The sequence below is a fragment of the Papio anubis genome, chromosome X, assembly GCF_008728515.1.
Source record: "Papio anubis isolate 15944 chromosome X, Panubis1.0, whole genome shotgun sequence".
In the NCBI taxonomy this organism is placed as follows: Eukaryota; Metazoa; Chordata; class Mammalia; order Primates; family Cercopithecidae; genus Papio; species Papio anubis.
In genome coordinates, this window is record NC_044996.1 from 92,201,302 (window position 1) to 92,216,963 (window position 15,662).

Here is a 15,662-nt window from a genome sequence, read left to right on the forward strand (position 1 = left end):
GTGCAGAGTTGAGTTCAATTCCTGGATATCCTTATTAACTTTCTGTCTCGTTGATCTGTCTAATGTTGACAGTGGGGTGTTGAAGTCTCCCATTATTATTGTATGGGAGTCTAAGTCTCTTTGTACATCTCTAATGACTTGCTTTATGAATCTGGGTGCTCCTTTATTGGGTGCATGTATATTTAGGACAGTTAGCTCTTACTGATGAATTGATCCCTTTACCATTATGTAATGGCCTTCTTTGTCTCTTTTTATCTTTGATGGTTTAAAGTCTGTTTTATCAGAGACTAGTATTGCAACCCCTGCTTTTTTTGTTTTCCATTTGCTTGGTAGATCATCCTCCATCACTTTATTTTGAGCCTATGTGTGTCTCTGCATGTGAGATGGGTCTCCTGAATACAGCAGACTGATGGGTCCTGACTCTTTATCCAATTTGCCAGTCTGTGTCTTTTAATTGGAGCATTTAGTCCATTTACATTTAAGGTTAATATTGTTATGTGTGAACTTGATCCTGTCATTATGATATTAGCTGGTTATTTTGCTCACTAGTTGATGCAGTTGCTTCCTAGCATTGATGGACTTTACATTTTGACATGTTTCTGCAATGGCTGGTACCTGTTCTTCCTTTCCATGTTTAGTGCTTCCTTCAGGATCTCTTGTAAGGCAGGCCTGGTGGTGACAAAATCTCTCAGCATTTGTTTGTCTGTGAAGGATTTTATTTCTCCTTCACTGATGAAACATAGTTTTGCTGGATATGAAATTCTGGGTTTAAAATTCTTTTGTTTAAGAATGTTAAATATTGGCCACCACTCTTTTCTGACTTGGAGTGTTTCTGCCGAGAGATCTGCTGTTAGTCTGATGGGCTTCCCTTTGTGTGTCACCCAACCTTTCTCTCTGGCTGCCCTTAACATTTATTCCTTCATTTCAACTTTGGTGAATCTGACAATTATGTGTCTTGGAGTTGCTCTTCTTGAGGAGTATCTTGGTTGCGTTCTCTGTATTTCCTGAATTTGGATGTTGGCTTGCCTTACTAGGTTGGGGAAGTTCTCCTGGATGATATCCTGTAGAGTGTTTTATAACTTGGTTCCGTTTTCCCCATCACTTTCACGCACACCAGTCAGACGTAGATTTGGTCTTTTCACATAATCCCATACTTGTTGGAGGCTTTGTTCATTTCTTTTTACTCTTTTTTCTCCACACTTCTCTTCTTGCTTCATTTCATTCATTTGATCGTCAATCGCTGATACTCTTTCTTCCAGTTGATCGAGTTGGTTACTGAAGCTTGTGCATTTGTCACGTATTTCTCATGTTATGGTTTTCATCTCTATCAATTCTTTTAAGGTCTTCTCTTCATTGATTATTCTAGTTATCCATTCGTCTATTATTTTTTCAAGGTTTTAGTTTCTTTGCGCTGGTTACATAGTTCCTCATTTAGCTCTGAGAAGTTTGATCGATTGAAGTCTTCTTCTCTCAGCTCGTCAAAGTCATTCTCTGTCCAGCTTTGTTCCTTTGCTGGCGATGAGCTGTGTTCCTTTGGAGGGGAGATGCACTCTGATTTTTTGAATTTCCAGCCATTCTGCACTGCTTTTTCCCCATCTTTGTGGTTTTATCTGTCTTTGGTCTTTGATGATGGTTATGTACTGATAGGGTTTTGGTGTGGGTGTCCTTTCTGTTTGTTAGTTTTCCTTCTAACAGTCAGGACCCTCAGCTGTAGGTCTGTTGGAGTTTGCTTGAGGTCCACTCCAGACCCTGTTTGCCTGAGTATCAGCAGTGGAGGCTGCAGAAGAAGATAGGATATTGCTGAACAGTGAGTGTTGCTGTCTGATTTTTGCTCTGGAAGCTTCGTCTCAGGGGTGTACCCCACAGTGTGAAGTGTGAGGTGTGAGGTGTCAGTCTGCACCTAGTGGGGGATGTCTTCCAGTTAGGTTACTGAGGGGTCAGGGACCCACTTGAGCAGGCAGTGTATCCGTTCTCAGATGTCAACCTCCGTGCTGGGAGATCCACTGCTCTCTTCAAAGCTTTCAGACAGGGGCATTTACCTCTGCAGAGGTTTCTGCTACTTTTTGTTTAGCTATGCCCTGCCCCCAGAGGAGGAGTCTACAGAGGCAGGCCATCCTCCTTGAGCTGCAGTGGGCGCCACCCAATTCGAGCTTTGTTTACCCACTTAAGCCTCAGCAATGGCGGGTGCCCCTCCCCCATCCTCGCTGCCACCTTGCAGTTAGAACTCAGACTGCTGTGCTAGCAATGAGGGAGGCTCCGTGGGCGTGGGACCCTCTGGGCGAGGTGTGGGATATAATCTCCTGGTATGCCATTTGCTTAGACCCTTGGTAAAGCACAGTATTAGGGTGGGAGTTACCCGATTTTCCAGGTGTTGTGAGTCTCAGTTTCCCTTGGCTAGGAAAATGGATTCCCTTCCCCCTTGAGCTTCCCAGGTGAGGCAATGCCTCGCCCTGCTTCAGCTCTCACTGGTCAGGCTGCACCAGCTCACCAGCACTGATTGTCCAGCACTCCCCAGTGAGGTGAACCCGGTACCTCAGTTGAAAATGCAGAAATCACCTGTCTTCTCTGTCACTCGCGCTGGGAGGTGGAAGCTGGAGCTGTTCCTATTCGGCCACCTTGGGTGTGCCACCCCCAGTCTCTTTTAAAATATTTATTTTTATTTTTGGCTGGATCTCTTGCCCCTGTTCATTCTTTGTGTTTCAACTGCTTTTGTGTTTATTTATGTCTGTCCCACGAGAATGTGATATCACCCATGGCAAGCACCACATTTTGTTGGTCTCTTCATTTCCAGCATTCCAGAAATTTCCTGAAGCATAGCCAGCGGCAAGCCATATTTATTGAATTAATCTTTTGTAATGACCCAGACAGGGAAAGCATCCCCTCCATTGTGGAACTAGTATTGGAAATGTTATGTTTGTAAACACTATACGTATAGTGTTTTGTTTTATGCCAGACACCAGGGGAATGGCTCAGCCTTGGTGCCTTGGTGACCCTGCCACAGGGAATTTTCTCACTTGCCTCCTATCTTGCTGGAGGCTGACATGAGATCATTACTCATCCATCTTCATAGTAGTTGAGCACAAGATGTTCCTTGTTGCCCCACGTTAGGGTACAGTTTTGGGTATAAAATTGTTTGCTGACTTTAAGTATGATTATGGACTTCTCAATGGCAGAGGACCCACCACCTGCACTGTTACCGAGCGCCTCTGATTCAATGTCAAACTGTGGGACTAGGGAAACAGAAAGCTGATACAATGCTTATCTTGCTTGTGCTGTCTGTAAGTAGTAAACTATTTGGATCTATTTGAACTCATTGTCTTCTTACTAGCTGACTCTATGAATGTGCAGCAAGCCAATCTAACAATTGCAGTGGTGATCCTTATGGCACTAGTTAGCCACCACAGGGCTGCTTAGGGACTGCTTGACCACTTGACAGACAGACTCTGATATTGAGTTGTGTGGTGTTGCATGACCAGAACATTGACTTCTTTTCAATGGCATCACATACAGCAAGGAGCAGTTTTCAGCACATAGGGTGACCTAAGGTGGCCTTTGTCAGGCCTCTGTCATTTACAAACCAACTTTAGATACAATGCCATGTCTGATACCAACTACACTGCTATTTAGTTAGTGTTTACTTAAATCAAATTAGTTTCTGAGCTCAGATTCATTCGGTTATATAACGTAATTACTTGAAATTCAAAATCAGTATCTCTTACTAGAGATATAATTATAAAAGTAAATGAAATAAAAAATCAATTTAAAAATGGGCTATAACTAGTGAACCAAATCCATTTATACTGTAATGCCTACTTCATATGTGCTATCTCACTCATTTATTTTTATTATTTTATTTTTAGTAGTGATGAGGTCTTGCTATGTTGCCCAGGCTAGTCTCAAACTCCTGGGCTCAAGCAATCCTTGGCCTTCCAAAGTGCTGAGGTTATAGGCATGAGCCACCATGCCTGGCTTTATCTCACTTATTAATCATAGTAATACTTTAATGTAAATATTGTAATTTATATTTTAGTAATGCAAAACAGTTCCAAAGGATGTAAGTATCTTTCTCACTATCACACAGCCAGTTTGTGTCACAGACAGGATGAAAACCCATGGCTATTTCATGCTACAGCCTATAAAAAGACAGTGTAGGTAGGACCCAAGACATTTTGCCTCAGCAACTACCCCTTTCATTCCTACCTAACTTTTAATCTTTGCAGTTAGCTCCTGCATCTAGGAACCTCTCACATATTTTGTGAAAATTGATATACCCTGCATTTTTCTCATTTTTAAATTTTAACCATAGATTATTAGTCTTTTTGGATCAAGAAAATATTTTTAACTTGCAAGTAGAAGAAATAGTTGCTATTTATAATCCTGTGTCTTTCCCTAAGCAAGGTGGATTTTAGGTAGGGTCTTTTCTTGTATAACTGTAAATGTGTGTGGATATGAATGGGGCTCAGAGATGCAACCTGCTGTCATTGTGTACAGTAATAAGGGTGTAAGGCTGGAATTAGGCAGCTTTGGAAGCTTCTTAGCGAGATATGGAGAATATCAGGCCAATAAAGAATTTTATAGAGGAAAAAAGAGATTTGTCACTGCTCCTTCTCAATCTCTAAATTAACTTTGAGAAAGAACAGAAGGGCATACAAGAGAAACTTTCCTTCAAGGAAAGAACAAGGTCTTTTATTTTATTTATTAATTTAATTTTTTTTTTTAACGTGCAGGTTTGTTACATATGTATACTTGTGCCATGTTGCTGTGCTGCACCCATCAACTCATCAGCACCCATCAACTCGTCATTTACATCAGGTATAACTCCCAATGCAATCCCTCCCCCCTCCCCCCTCCACATGATAGGCCCCGGTGTGTGATGTTCCCCTTCCCGAGTCCAAGTGATCTCATTGTTCAGTTCCCACCTATGAGTGAGAACATGTGGCGTTTGGTTTTCTGTTCTTGTGATAGTTTGCTAAGAATGATGGTTTCCAGCTGCATCCATGTCCCTACAAAGGACACAAACTCATCCTTTTTTATGGCTGCAGAGTATTCCATGGTGTATATGTGCCACATTTTCTTAATCCAGTCTGTCACTGATGGACATTTGGGTTGATTCCAAGTCTTTGCTATTGTGAATAGTGCCGCAATAAACATACGTGTGCATGTGTCTTTATAGCAGCATGATTTATAATCCTTTGGGTATATACCCAGTAATGGGATGGCTGGGTCATATGGTACCTCTAGTTCTAGATCCTTGAGGAATTGCCATACTGTTTTCCATAATGGTTGAACTAGTTTCCAATCCCACCAACAGTGTAAAAGTGTTCCTATTTCTCCACATCCTCTCCAGCACCTGTTGTTTCCTGACTTTTGAATGATTGCCATTCTAACTGGTGTGAGATGGTATCTCATTGTGGTTTTGATTTGCATTTCTCTGATGGCCAGTGATGATGAGCATTTTTTCATGTGTCTGTTGGCTGTATGAATGTCTTCTTTTGAGAAATGTCTGTTCATATCCTTTGCCCACTTTTTGATGGGGTTGTTTGTTTTTTTCTTGTAAATTTGTTTGAGTTCTTTGTAGGTTCTGGATATTAGCCCTTTGTCAGATGAGTGGATTGCAAAAATTTTCTCCCATTCTGTAGGTTGCCTGTTCACTCTGATGGTAGTTTCTTTTGCTGTGCAGAAGCTCTTTAGTTTAATGAGATCCCATTTGTCAGTTTTGGCTTTTGCTGCCATTGCTTTTGGTGTTTTAGACATGAAGTCTTTGCCCATGCCTATGTCCTGAATGGTACTACCTAGGTTTTCCTCTAGGGTTTTTATGGTATTAGGTCTAACATTTAAGTCTCTAATCCATCTTGAATTAATTTTCGTATGAGGAGTAAGGAAAGGATCCAGTTTCAGCTTTCTACTTATGGCTAGCCAATTTTCCCAGCACCATTTATTAAATAGGGAATCCTTTCCCCATTTCTTGTTTCTCTCAGGTTTATCAAAGATCAGATGGCTGTAGATGTGTGGTATTATTTCTGAGGACTCAGAACAAGGTTGTTTAAGTCAAACAATTTTATATTCACATGTTGATTAAATTTTTATGAAAGTATCCTATTACTGGCTAAGGTCATCATGTACAGTGTTAGTTCCTTATACAACACTTTCAGAAGCATATACTTTGATAAAAGTATCAGCATAAAAACATGAGCAGGTGGCTTTCAGAGTGATAGCATCATTAAAGGCATCTAAGCATTCAGAGAAGATGTGCCTCATAAGGTTTGAAGGGATGGGAACCTGGAGCTGCCCCTTCTGTCACTGCCTTTGAAGTCCTAAAATGTAAAATTGTAAGAGACAGAAGCCATACAGAAACAGATGAGCGTAGGAAAGCCTAGCCCTTCATAACTCACAATTTGTGGAGACTTTATTTTTAGAGAATGGAAAAAGAAGTTTTACATCCCAATTCACATTAAAAAGCTAGCATAATCTTGATACCAAAGTCAAAGATTGTACAAGAAATCAGTGTGAGTTAATCTCACTCATAATATATATATACATATACCCTAAATAAAATATTAGGACATAGATTATTGAAAAAGGATAACATTTCAAGAACCAATTGTGTTTATCCTACCAATGCAAAGTTAGTTAAATGTACTTAGTGTATTCACCACAGTAATAAATTAATAGAGGAACAAATCCTATGATAATCACAGTCGATGAAGTACAACTCTTTGGGGAAAGTCAACATATATCCAAGAGGAATACTCTCAGGAAACTAGAAGTAGAAGGAACTTCTGATAAAGCACATCTACAGATAAAATCTACACCAAATCATGGTAAAATGTTGAATATTTTCCATTTCTTATCAGGAATAAGATGAGAGTGTCCACTATCACCAGTTGAATTCCACATTGTACTGGATGGGTCTGTCCAATGCCATAAAATGAATTAAGGAAATAAAGAGTAAAATACTTTAAAAGGCAGACTGAAAAGTATTATTACTCACAGATGGTATGATTGTATATGTTGACAATCAAAAAGACCTAGAGACAAACTTTTGGAATTAATAAGCATATTTAGCAAGGTTTCTGGAGAGAAAAATCAATACGTAAAATTATCTCTCTATACACCAGCTGAAACAGAATATAAATTTTCAAAAAACAAGCATGAAACACCTAATTATTCCTAGTTTAACATAAGCTGCACAAGACTTCTTTGCAGACAATTGTGAAACTTTATTGAGAGAATTTCAATGGTCAAGTTTCCAACGTAAAGACTGCATGTATGGTTTCAGCTTGTCTTCATTTAAACCGATGGTGGCCCTTCACCTACAAGATAAACATAACAGTTGAGAGTATTTTTTAGCAGAACTTTTTTTGATGACACTACGGGTTGAAAAAAGACATAGTTTTGGTTTTATGAAATGAACTATAACAAGGTAACCCTCTGGCTTATATCCAGTTAAACCTCTATAGAGACTTCGAAGGTAGGCTTTCAGGTGTATTAACAATATTTTAAAATCCCACTCATTTTTCTAGTGTATGAGAAAGAGTTGGAGTTCAAAATGATTTGATCAAATGAACCTATTTAAAGAAAGCTTTAACTAGAAACTAAAAACTGCGTGTAATTTTAGAAAAAAATCCAACTAGCCAAACATAAACATAAAACTTAGGAAACAAAAGAAATTTGAAATAATGTTTTGAATATAGGATAGCTCAAACAGTAACGCTACATTTGAAAGTGCTTAAGTGACATAAATAGAAAGGCTAGTATTATATTTGTTTTGTTTCTGTTGTGGGAAAACGCTAAAATGTTTTTGATGAGTTTACTCCTTATATGGTTGTTTTAAGTAGGTTAACCATTTGTCCCTATTTTCACCTGTGGTTCTAGTATAATTATCAATAATGCCTCTTTGCACATTTAAAAATATTCCAGTTTGTCCAATAAATTATATCGTCACACTGGTTGCAAACCATTATCATTATAGATGAAGTGTTGAAAAGAAATAGTAATGATTCTCACAATTTGGCAAAAGGGGGAGCAGAAGGAGAGGAAGAGGAGGAGAGAGAGAAAGAGAAGAGACTGAGGAATCTAGAAAAGCCAAATACAAATAAATAAACAATAGCTTATTTTTTTGTTGTTTTTAAATGATAAATAATTTTGATGGAAAATTCTGGCAAGTTTTAAAAGTTCATCCATGTTATCATGTTTAAATATTCAGTACTACTGTGGTATAGTAAATAATTTTATGTTTTGCTAGCATATCAAACATTGCATCAAATTGTGAAAATTGTTTAGAGCTCAAGAATGCATCCACTTTTAATTATATTACACATTCAATATCTGTCCTGTCTTGTTCCTATTTTTTATTGTGTATACTTGGGCTTTGTCCATTTTCTTCAAGATTATGCAAACTAGGGGATCCTCTATTCATAGATATGTTGAAAATCTCTTTTATTTACTAGCTGAATTATTTCCCTTAATGACTTATACCTATCTTTTATTAAGTATATATTTTTCCCTTATGTTTATTTTGTGCCTGTTTCTTATTTTTTTATATTGAATGCTCATATAATTTTATATTTTTATCTTTTAATAACATGTATTTAAGGCAATGATCTTCTTATGAGTATATGTTCAATAGGTTCCTGAACATAGCCCGAAAAATACTTTTAATCTAAATATTCTAATGGAATGGATCAGGAATGTAGAGCAAAAGCAGTAGACTAATGCAAGATAATTTCTTCCCTAAACCCTAAGTGTTTATATTAAATTCAGAAGCTCATATAATTAATGCCTAGAAGTTTGGAAAAAGAATGTATAAAACATACTTAAGTTGATTACTCAAATTTTAATATATTTGATTTTGACCCATTTTTGTAAGAGCAAATATGGGTTTAGAAGATAAGGAATTTGCCCAAAGTCAGTGAAATTTTGTTAGAGCTTGGACTAAAGCCTACTTAATTGCCTCAGCATGTTTCATACAATGAATATCTGTTACAAATTCATTAGGTATTTATTAAAAGCAGACCTTTATAAAAGTATCTGATATTATTAGCTGTTGGTTTAGGAACTTATACTAAAAAGTAAGAAAGTACCTTCACATTTTATAATTGAATGTGACTTTGACCCAATGTGGTAGAATCTATGATTCTGTTTGTTTATAAGTCAGGCTTTTGGGGACTGAACTATCTTTCAAAGAATCTTTATATACGAACTCTGTTAAATTATATTAGCAGTAGTGGTACCTCTGTATTATAAAATGTATAGTATTTTTGAAAACAGAAACCCCATAATTTGCATTTTTAATGAATAACTTACCTGCTTCTGGTATTTTAACAGGCTCGAGATTTGGCAGAAATTCTCCCTTGACATTAGGACCATCTCCACGTTCACCCCCAGTCTTTGACCGAGTCAGTTCCCAGAGATAGGCTGCCAGGTCTAGCATGTAAAAATAAAAAAGGTTACCAATTTAAGTTGTAAAACGTAAAATATAAATAAAAGAATGATAATATTCACTCCCTCAATGTTATGAAATAAAAGCCTATAGGCTAGTGTGGTAATACATGCAATGCATAAGAATTTCAAGAACATTATTTCAGGAGTCTTATCAGAAAAAGAAAACAAAGTTTTCCAAATGTTATCACCCTTTTCTTTTCCCACAACTGCCCCCAGACAGCTTAGTTGAACCCTCTGTAGGTATATGTTATTGTACTTATCATTTTAAGTTAGTGCTTCATTTGAGTCTGTCTAACTAGATTATGAGCTCAAGGCTGAAATCATCTCTCTCATTATATTTACATCCCTAAAACCTACATATTGCATGGCATGAGTCACTGTGAATAAATGTTGAGTGAAAAAAAAAGTATTTAAAAATACAGCCCATACTGGTGAACACTCTGCAAAGCAACTGGTCCATTCTCTTAAAAAATACCAGTGTCCTGAAAGACGAAGAAAGAGTGAAGAACTGGTCCAGATTAAAAGAGATTAAATAGGATTGACAACTATATGTAATGCATGATCTTGGAATCAGAAAAAAAAAATCTATAAGGGAAATTATTGGGACAACTGGGGAAATTTGAATATAAGCTATATATTAAACAACTGCATTTTTCATTGTTGAATTCCCCAAATGTAATAAAAATACAGGGGTTATCCAAGAGAATATGGCTATATAAGAGAATAGTGGGTATGAAATCAATGTGGCAAAGCTGTAAACATTAGTTAATCTCGGTGAAAAGCATATGAGCTGATTATAATAGTCTTGCAACTTTTCTGTAAATTTTATATTTTTTCAAAACATAAATTAAAAATAAAAAAGAATAAATGACAACTGTGTTGGAGTTCAGGAAGACAAGAGTTAGTTTTGACAACATTAACAACAACTAGGATTGGACTTCAGACAAGATTGAGTGGATTCAGGGTGGTATGGCTGTGGATGGATTGGATTTCATATATTTGTTTTCCTGCATTACAAAAACCTCCATTTTAAATGACATTGTAAGAACAAAGCACAAAATGTGCTGTCCTTATACTTTACCACAGCGCAATCAGGGAATAAACATCAATTATCCAGGAAATCAGAAATTTACACCATGGATAAGATTTAAATTACATTTAAATTATAATTTTATGAAGAATTAGCTGAATGGATTTGTAAGCATATGACATATTTTATAGTCATGACACCCATAACCCATAACCTGTGGAGGTAACAAGAAACTTACTTTGTTAAAATAAAGTTACTTTTCGGTCCAAAGGTCTTATATGTTACTTTCCATAAATGAATTCCATATACAACGAAGTTCTTAAAACAACAGCAAAATTATTTGTGAATACAGCAAAATCATTGACTTCCAGCAAGAATAATGGGAAGTGGAATGGAAAGAATTTAGTGGGTACTATTGTCATCATAATTCTAGGACTCTTTCAACAGTGAATTGCTAAAATAATCTACAGCTTGAGCTATGTAAACATTTTGCTCCAAAATGCCATACCTGGAAGAACTAATTGTTTCATGATAATTGTAGGTACTTAACCTTTTGATGTTTCTAGCCATAAGAGGATTTAACCACCTTTTAAAAGCCACTTAAAAATTATACTGAACCAGCTACCTATATGCCAATATCCTGAATTGTTCAGCTATTAACTAAACTTTCCATACACAAATTTCAATCAAAGTAAACAGTGGCTATCATTCATTGAGTCATTCTCTGGAATCACATTCTGTTCCACTGAATTGGGTCTATTCCTATGCCAGTACTAAGCTATCTCATAGTATAGACATTTTAGTATTAAACAGTTTGAGCAAAATCATTCACTTTTTCTTACAGCAACCTAGATGGTAAGAAGCATACATACTTTGGAATAAAATACAAATTATTTCTCCACCAGTGAAGTGCCCTTTGGTAAGATACAATCTCTGAGTTTCAGTTTTCTTACTTATCAAATGGGATTTATATTTCTATGCAAGCTAGTTTAACCCAAGGTGTTATATATGATATACATATGTGATGTGTATATCACATATCATGCATAGATTTATATCTCGATGCAAGCTAGTTTAATCCAAGGTGTGAATTAGTGTGGATATGAGATATATATATGATATATATATTCATATATGTGATCTATAGTATATATATATAATGCCTTAACACTCTACACATGCTATTACAAGTTGCTTAAACTTTTAATATAATCACTAAAAAGGACAGACAATATTCTAAGATCAAATTTAACTAGTGAAATAGTATACAATTCTGACTAAAATTAAACATAGTTTCCCTGGATTTGCTAATGAAGCGCTCTGGCAAGCATAACAAGTAAGTCTTGGAGGTCGAATGCATTATACTAAGGGACTGCCCCCGGCTGCAAACTATGCCTTCTTCACTTTTCCAGCCAATTTTCAGGCAATGTTTGAGATCTCTTTCTATTGCTTTTTTCCCTCCTTTTACTTCCATATCATAATACATGATATATACATACACCTCCTCCATTCATAGGCATTCTTTCTTTCCCACCCTTCACCTTGGAACTCCAGTGCTCCCTCGTCTCTCTCTTGACCAGGTGTATAATCCTGACTTTCAATTAGTGGTTCCTGTTGTTGAAGTTGGTCATCACTGGGTGGCTCCTGGGCCTAGGAATATGAGTGCATGTGCAAATAAAAACCTCTGTTATTAATAATGCATGTTAATAACATACATATACTCAATATACAAATACATCTTACTATAAATAAGCCTAAAGACATTTTTTTATCCTACACAATTCTATATACTTATTCTTAATAGTTACTACAAGAAAAGAGTTACCCTTAAAAACTTGGGAAGCTATTTTAATCCACGCTGGAATGGATGTATACAATGTGTTATGAATAAGCAGAAGGAAGCCATAGAGAATATTTCTGGGGAATATAAAAACATAACCATCCAGGCAACATTAGAATGCAAACATCCAAATCTATGTTTACTTCACGAGATTCAATTATTACCATTTATAAGCATGGAAAACCTTATTAATATATCAATATTAGTTCAACAACATTTTCACAAAAATAAGTTTCTAATAGAAAATATCAAATGTTAAAATACTCACAACCACAGCCCCTATTGGATGATTAGAGTCTTGATCATCTCTTCTTTCTCTAGATCTGGATCTTGTTCTTTGATGTCCACTCATGTTTCACTCTGAAAGTGGCATACTGTGATTCAGAAAATGTACGTAAGAGTGTATCATTTGACCACTTCCATGGCTAAACTGGAAAGCATGCAAGCTCACAATTACCCTGGGACTTAATTTTAAGATATTTTCAAAATTTTTCAGGTATCATCTAATTTAGCCAAATATGGCTGCTTGCGAAGTCATTAATGTTATGGCTCTGGTAGCAGGCAAGGCTCACGGCAAGACAGAGGACTTCTCTGTGAGTTTTGGTTTTACAATTAGACTCTCCATCATGAAGACATCTAGGAAAATACAGGTGGAGAATTGGAACCGGAGTGACTACCTTTTGCCCCACTCTCATTTACTAGGCCCATTTCCCCCCTAAAATCAAGTTAAGTTGGAACGCACAGCCTCTCCCATTCCTTCCCGAGATGTCATTGGCGGAGGTGTGAAGTTGCGAAGCAGAGTGAAGGGCGTGCTCCTCACTCTCTACCGCCGTGGGGCACTCTGCAGACCTCGGGGCCGCGGTTATCAGGCGGCAGTGTTCCTAGTTTCCAGGCCCCTTCCTTACCGCCCACCTCGCCAGGCCACTGCCCAGGTGAGAACTGGGGAATCTGCCCTCCCTCGGAGAGTTCCAGGCGTTTCAGCACTCAGATTCCTCCATCAGCACACCCAGCACTCGCCCCATCTTCACGTGATTCCTCCCCTCTTCGGCCCACGTTCCTCCCTCTTCCTAGCCCAGCCACGACGACAAAGGCCCATGCGGCGTAGCGACCTGGGAGGAGCCGGACGTCGACCGCGAGGCCCTTTTCCCTCAGAAGCCAGGGACTGTGGCTTCTGTGCCGCAGGACCTGTCCAAAGCCCGCTGGCGGCCCCTCACATTCACTCACAACTAAATTCCCAGGAGGACTGATCTGCGGACCTACCAGCTGAGTCCCAGTCAGTGAGAAAGAATGAAGAGGACAGGAGGACCACCTCCCAGGGCACAGCTCTGAGCGCAGACAGCAGACAGCAAGGCACTTGCGCAATAATGGACACACCCAGCAACGGACATGCATACGGATGCAGCTTGTGTTACGTAGACTGAGGCTTTCCTGCCTCTGTTGACTGGGAGCCACAAGATTTCTTGAGTATTGAAAGGGGCTTGCACAGCTCTTTTACTTTTCCTTCCTAAACTTTTTGACGTCTTAAGTAAGGGTCCTTGAGGCTCGAGGTCAAATTAACTATCATACCTAATACAACTCTCATACTTCCCTCATAAATAGAGGGAAGAGGGATCATAAATATATGATATTTAACTGCACCCCAGCCCCAGCCCAAGAACAGCCTTACACAGGATGGCAAATGACCAAGAGGGCACCTGTACCTGTTGATCCTTTTTCCTGAGGTCTAATTTGTATTAATTAACTCTTGCCTTTTGAAAAACAAACACTGTTATCTGAAGTTTAATGTGAACCTTTAAAGATGCATTGTTTTTTAGTCAAAAAGGACATATTTGATATGGGCCACTAGGGTTACCACAAAATACATAGTTGTTGATGAAATGTAATTTACATCTTTAATGTAATGAGCAAGAACAGCATTTTAAAGAAACACAATAAAATAAAATAGAAACTATCAGAACTGCATTTAGGATATACACATAGCATACACACACACGTACATACATGTTTACACACATATGTTTATGTTCAGTCCACATCTCCTGCCCTCAAACTGGGATTTACACCATCTGCTTCCCTAGTTCTCAGGCCTTTGGATCTGGATTGAAGTACATCACTGGTTTCTGGTCTCCTTCGTGCTTGTAAATGGCAGACTGTGGGACTCAGCCTTCATAATTGTGTGAATCAATTTTTCACACAATTTTATATATATATAAAATACACACACACACACACACACATAAGGAAAAGGGCCAGGATATCAGTCCTACTCACTTCTCTTCAGCACTGTCCTGGTGAATCTAGTTAGTGCAATGAGACAAGAAATGAAATAAAAGGCATTCAGATTGAAAAGGAAGAAGTAAAACTGTATGATTCATAGATAACATAATCTTTCACGTAGAAAATCTGATAGACTCTATAAAACAATAAGTGAGTTGCAGAATTAAAAATCGATATAAAAATTTAATTGTATTTCTGTGTATCATCAATACAAACTTGGATTGGCATTTTTAATGGTATGTATTATAGTATTGAAGAATATTAACTGCAAAGGGAAGAATCTGAATAAGGAAGTTCAAGACCTATAACACATTGAAAAGTACAAAAGATGGCTGAGAGAAAATTTAAGACTGAAATAAAATTAAGAGATATATCTTGTTCGTGAATCAAAAGAGTCAATATGCTTAAGATACAGTTTCCCCAAACTGAGCTATAGATTCAAAGCAATTCCAATCAAAATCCCAGAGGGTGTTCTTTTCGGAGAAATTGATAAACTGATCTAAAATAAAGAGAAAGTTTTTAGGCAGAATCAGACAAGTGCAGAAACAGCAGAAACATATATACATGAGTACAACCACTAATCAGACAAGTGCAGCTGCTCTGTCTGTGGAGTAGCCATTATTTTATTCCTTTACTTTCTTAATAAACTTGCTTTCACTTTGCACTGCAGACTCACCCTGAATTCTTTCTTGAGTGAGATCCAAGAACCCTCTCTTGGGACATGAGGTCAGGATCCCTTTCCTGTAACATATTTCTGGCGACCACAGAAGGGACTATAGTGCAGAAACCCTGACCCAACGGCTACCTTTGGGTAAGTGTTGGGGTCCTGTAACATCTCTCTGGTGACCACGGAAGTGATTATACTGCAGACACCCCCAACCAAAAGGCTAACTTTGGGTAAGTGGTGGGGTCCGGTAACATCTTTCTCGTGAACCACAACAGGACAATACTGAAGAAACCTCCCCAACCCAAAGGAAATAGACTGCAGCACTGATTGGACGACTTTGGGTAAGTAGCAGGGTATCAGGCTAAAGGATGGGATTGGGTTAGAGGCCCAACTTAGGGGAGTTA

At 37.8% G+C, this 15,662-nt stretch overlaps 1 protein-coding gene across 3 annotated transcripts; it reads right to left on the reverse strand.

Annotated features, from left to right (window-relative positions):
* Positions 1-7,199: 7,199 nt before the first annotated feature.
* Positions 7,200-13,675, reverse strand: PAGE3 (PAGE family member 3). 3 transcript variants are annotated; one of them, XM_021932735.1, is made up of 5 exons: positions 13,575-13,675; positions 12,583-12,674; positions 12,016-12,124; positions 9,307-9,426; positions 7,200-7,313 (listed from the first exon to the last, which is right to left on the reverse strand). In XM_021932735.1, the coding sequence occupies exons 2-5, from the start codon at positions 12,664-12,666 to the stop codon at positions 7,291-7,293; spliced, it is 336 nt and encodes a 111-aa protein (XP_021788427.1). In that variant the 5' UTR covers positions 12,667-12,674; positions 13,575-13,675; the 3' UTR covers positions 7,200-7,290. The 3 variants fall into 3 exon arrangements, with proteins under 3 accessions (XP_021788427.1, XP_021788428.1, XP_021788429.1); XM_021932736.2 differs by having other exon boundaries at positions 12,583-12,688; positions 13,575-13,672; XM_021932737.2 differs by lacking the exon at positions 13,575-13,675 and adding an exon at positions 13,057-13,081.
* Between the last annotated feature and the right edge of the window lie 1,987 nt (positions 13,676-15,662).

Excerpts from the sequence above, each read along its gene's own strand:
- PAGE3 (XM_021932735.1), bottom strand. The coding sequence starts at position 12,666 with ATGAGTGGACATCAAAGAACAAGATCCAGATCTAGAGAAAGAAGAGAT. Across the intron at positions 12,125-12,582 it reads ATCCAATAGGGGCTGTGGTT|GCCCAGGAGCCACCCAGTGA; the intron begins GTGAGTATTTTA and ends TCATATTCCTAG. Across the intron at positions 9,427-12,015 it reads GGGAGCACTGGAGTTCCAAG|ACCTGGCAGCCTATCTCTGG; the intron begins GTGAAGGGTGGG and ends TTTACATGCTAG.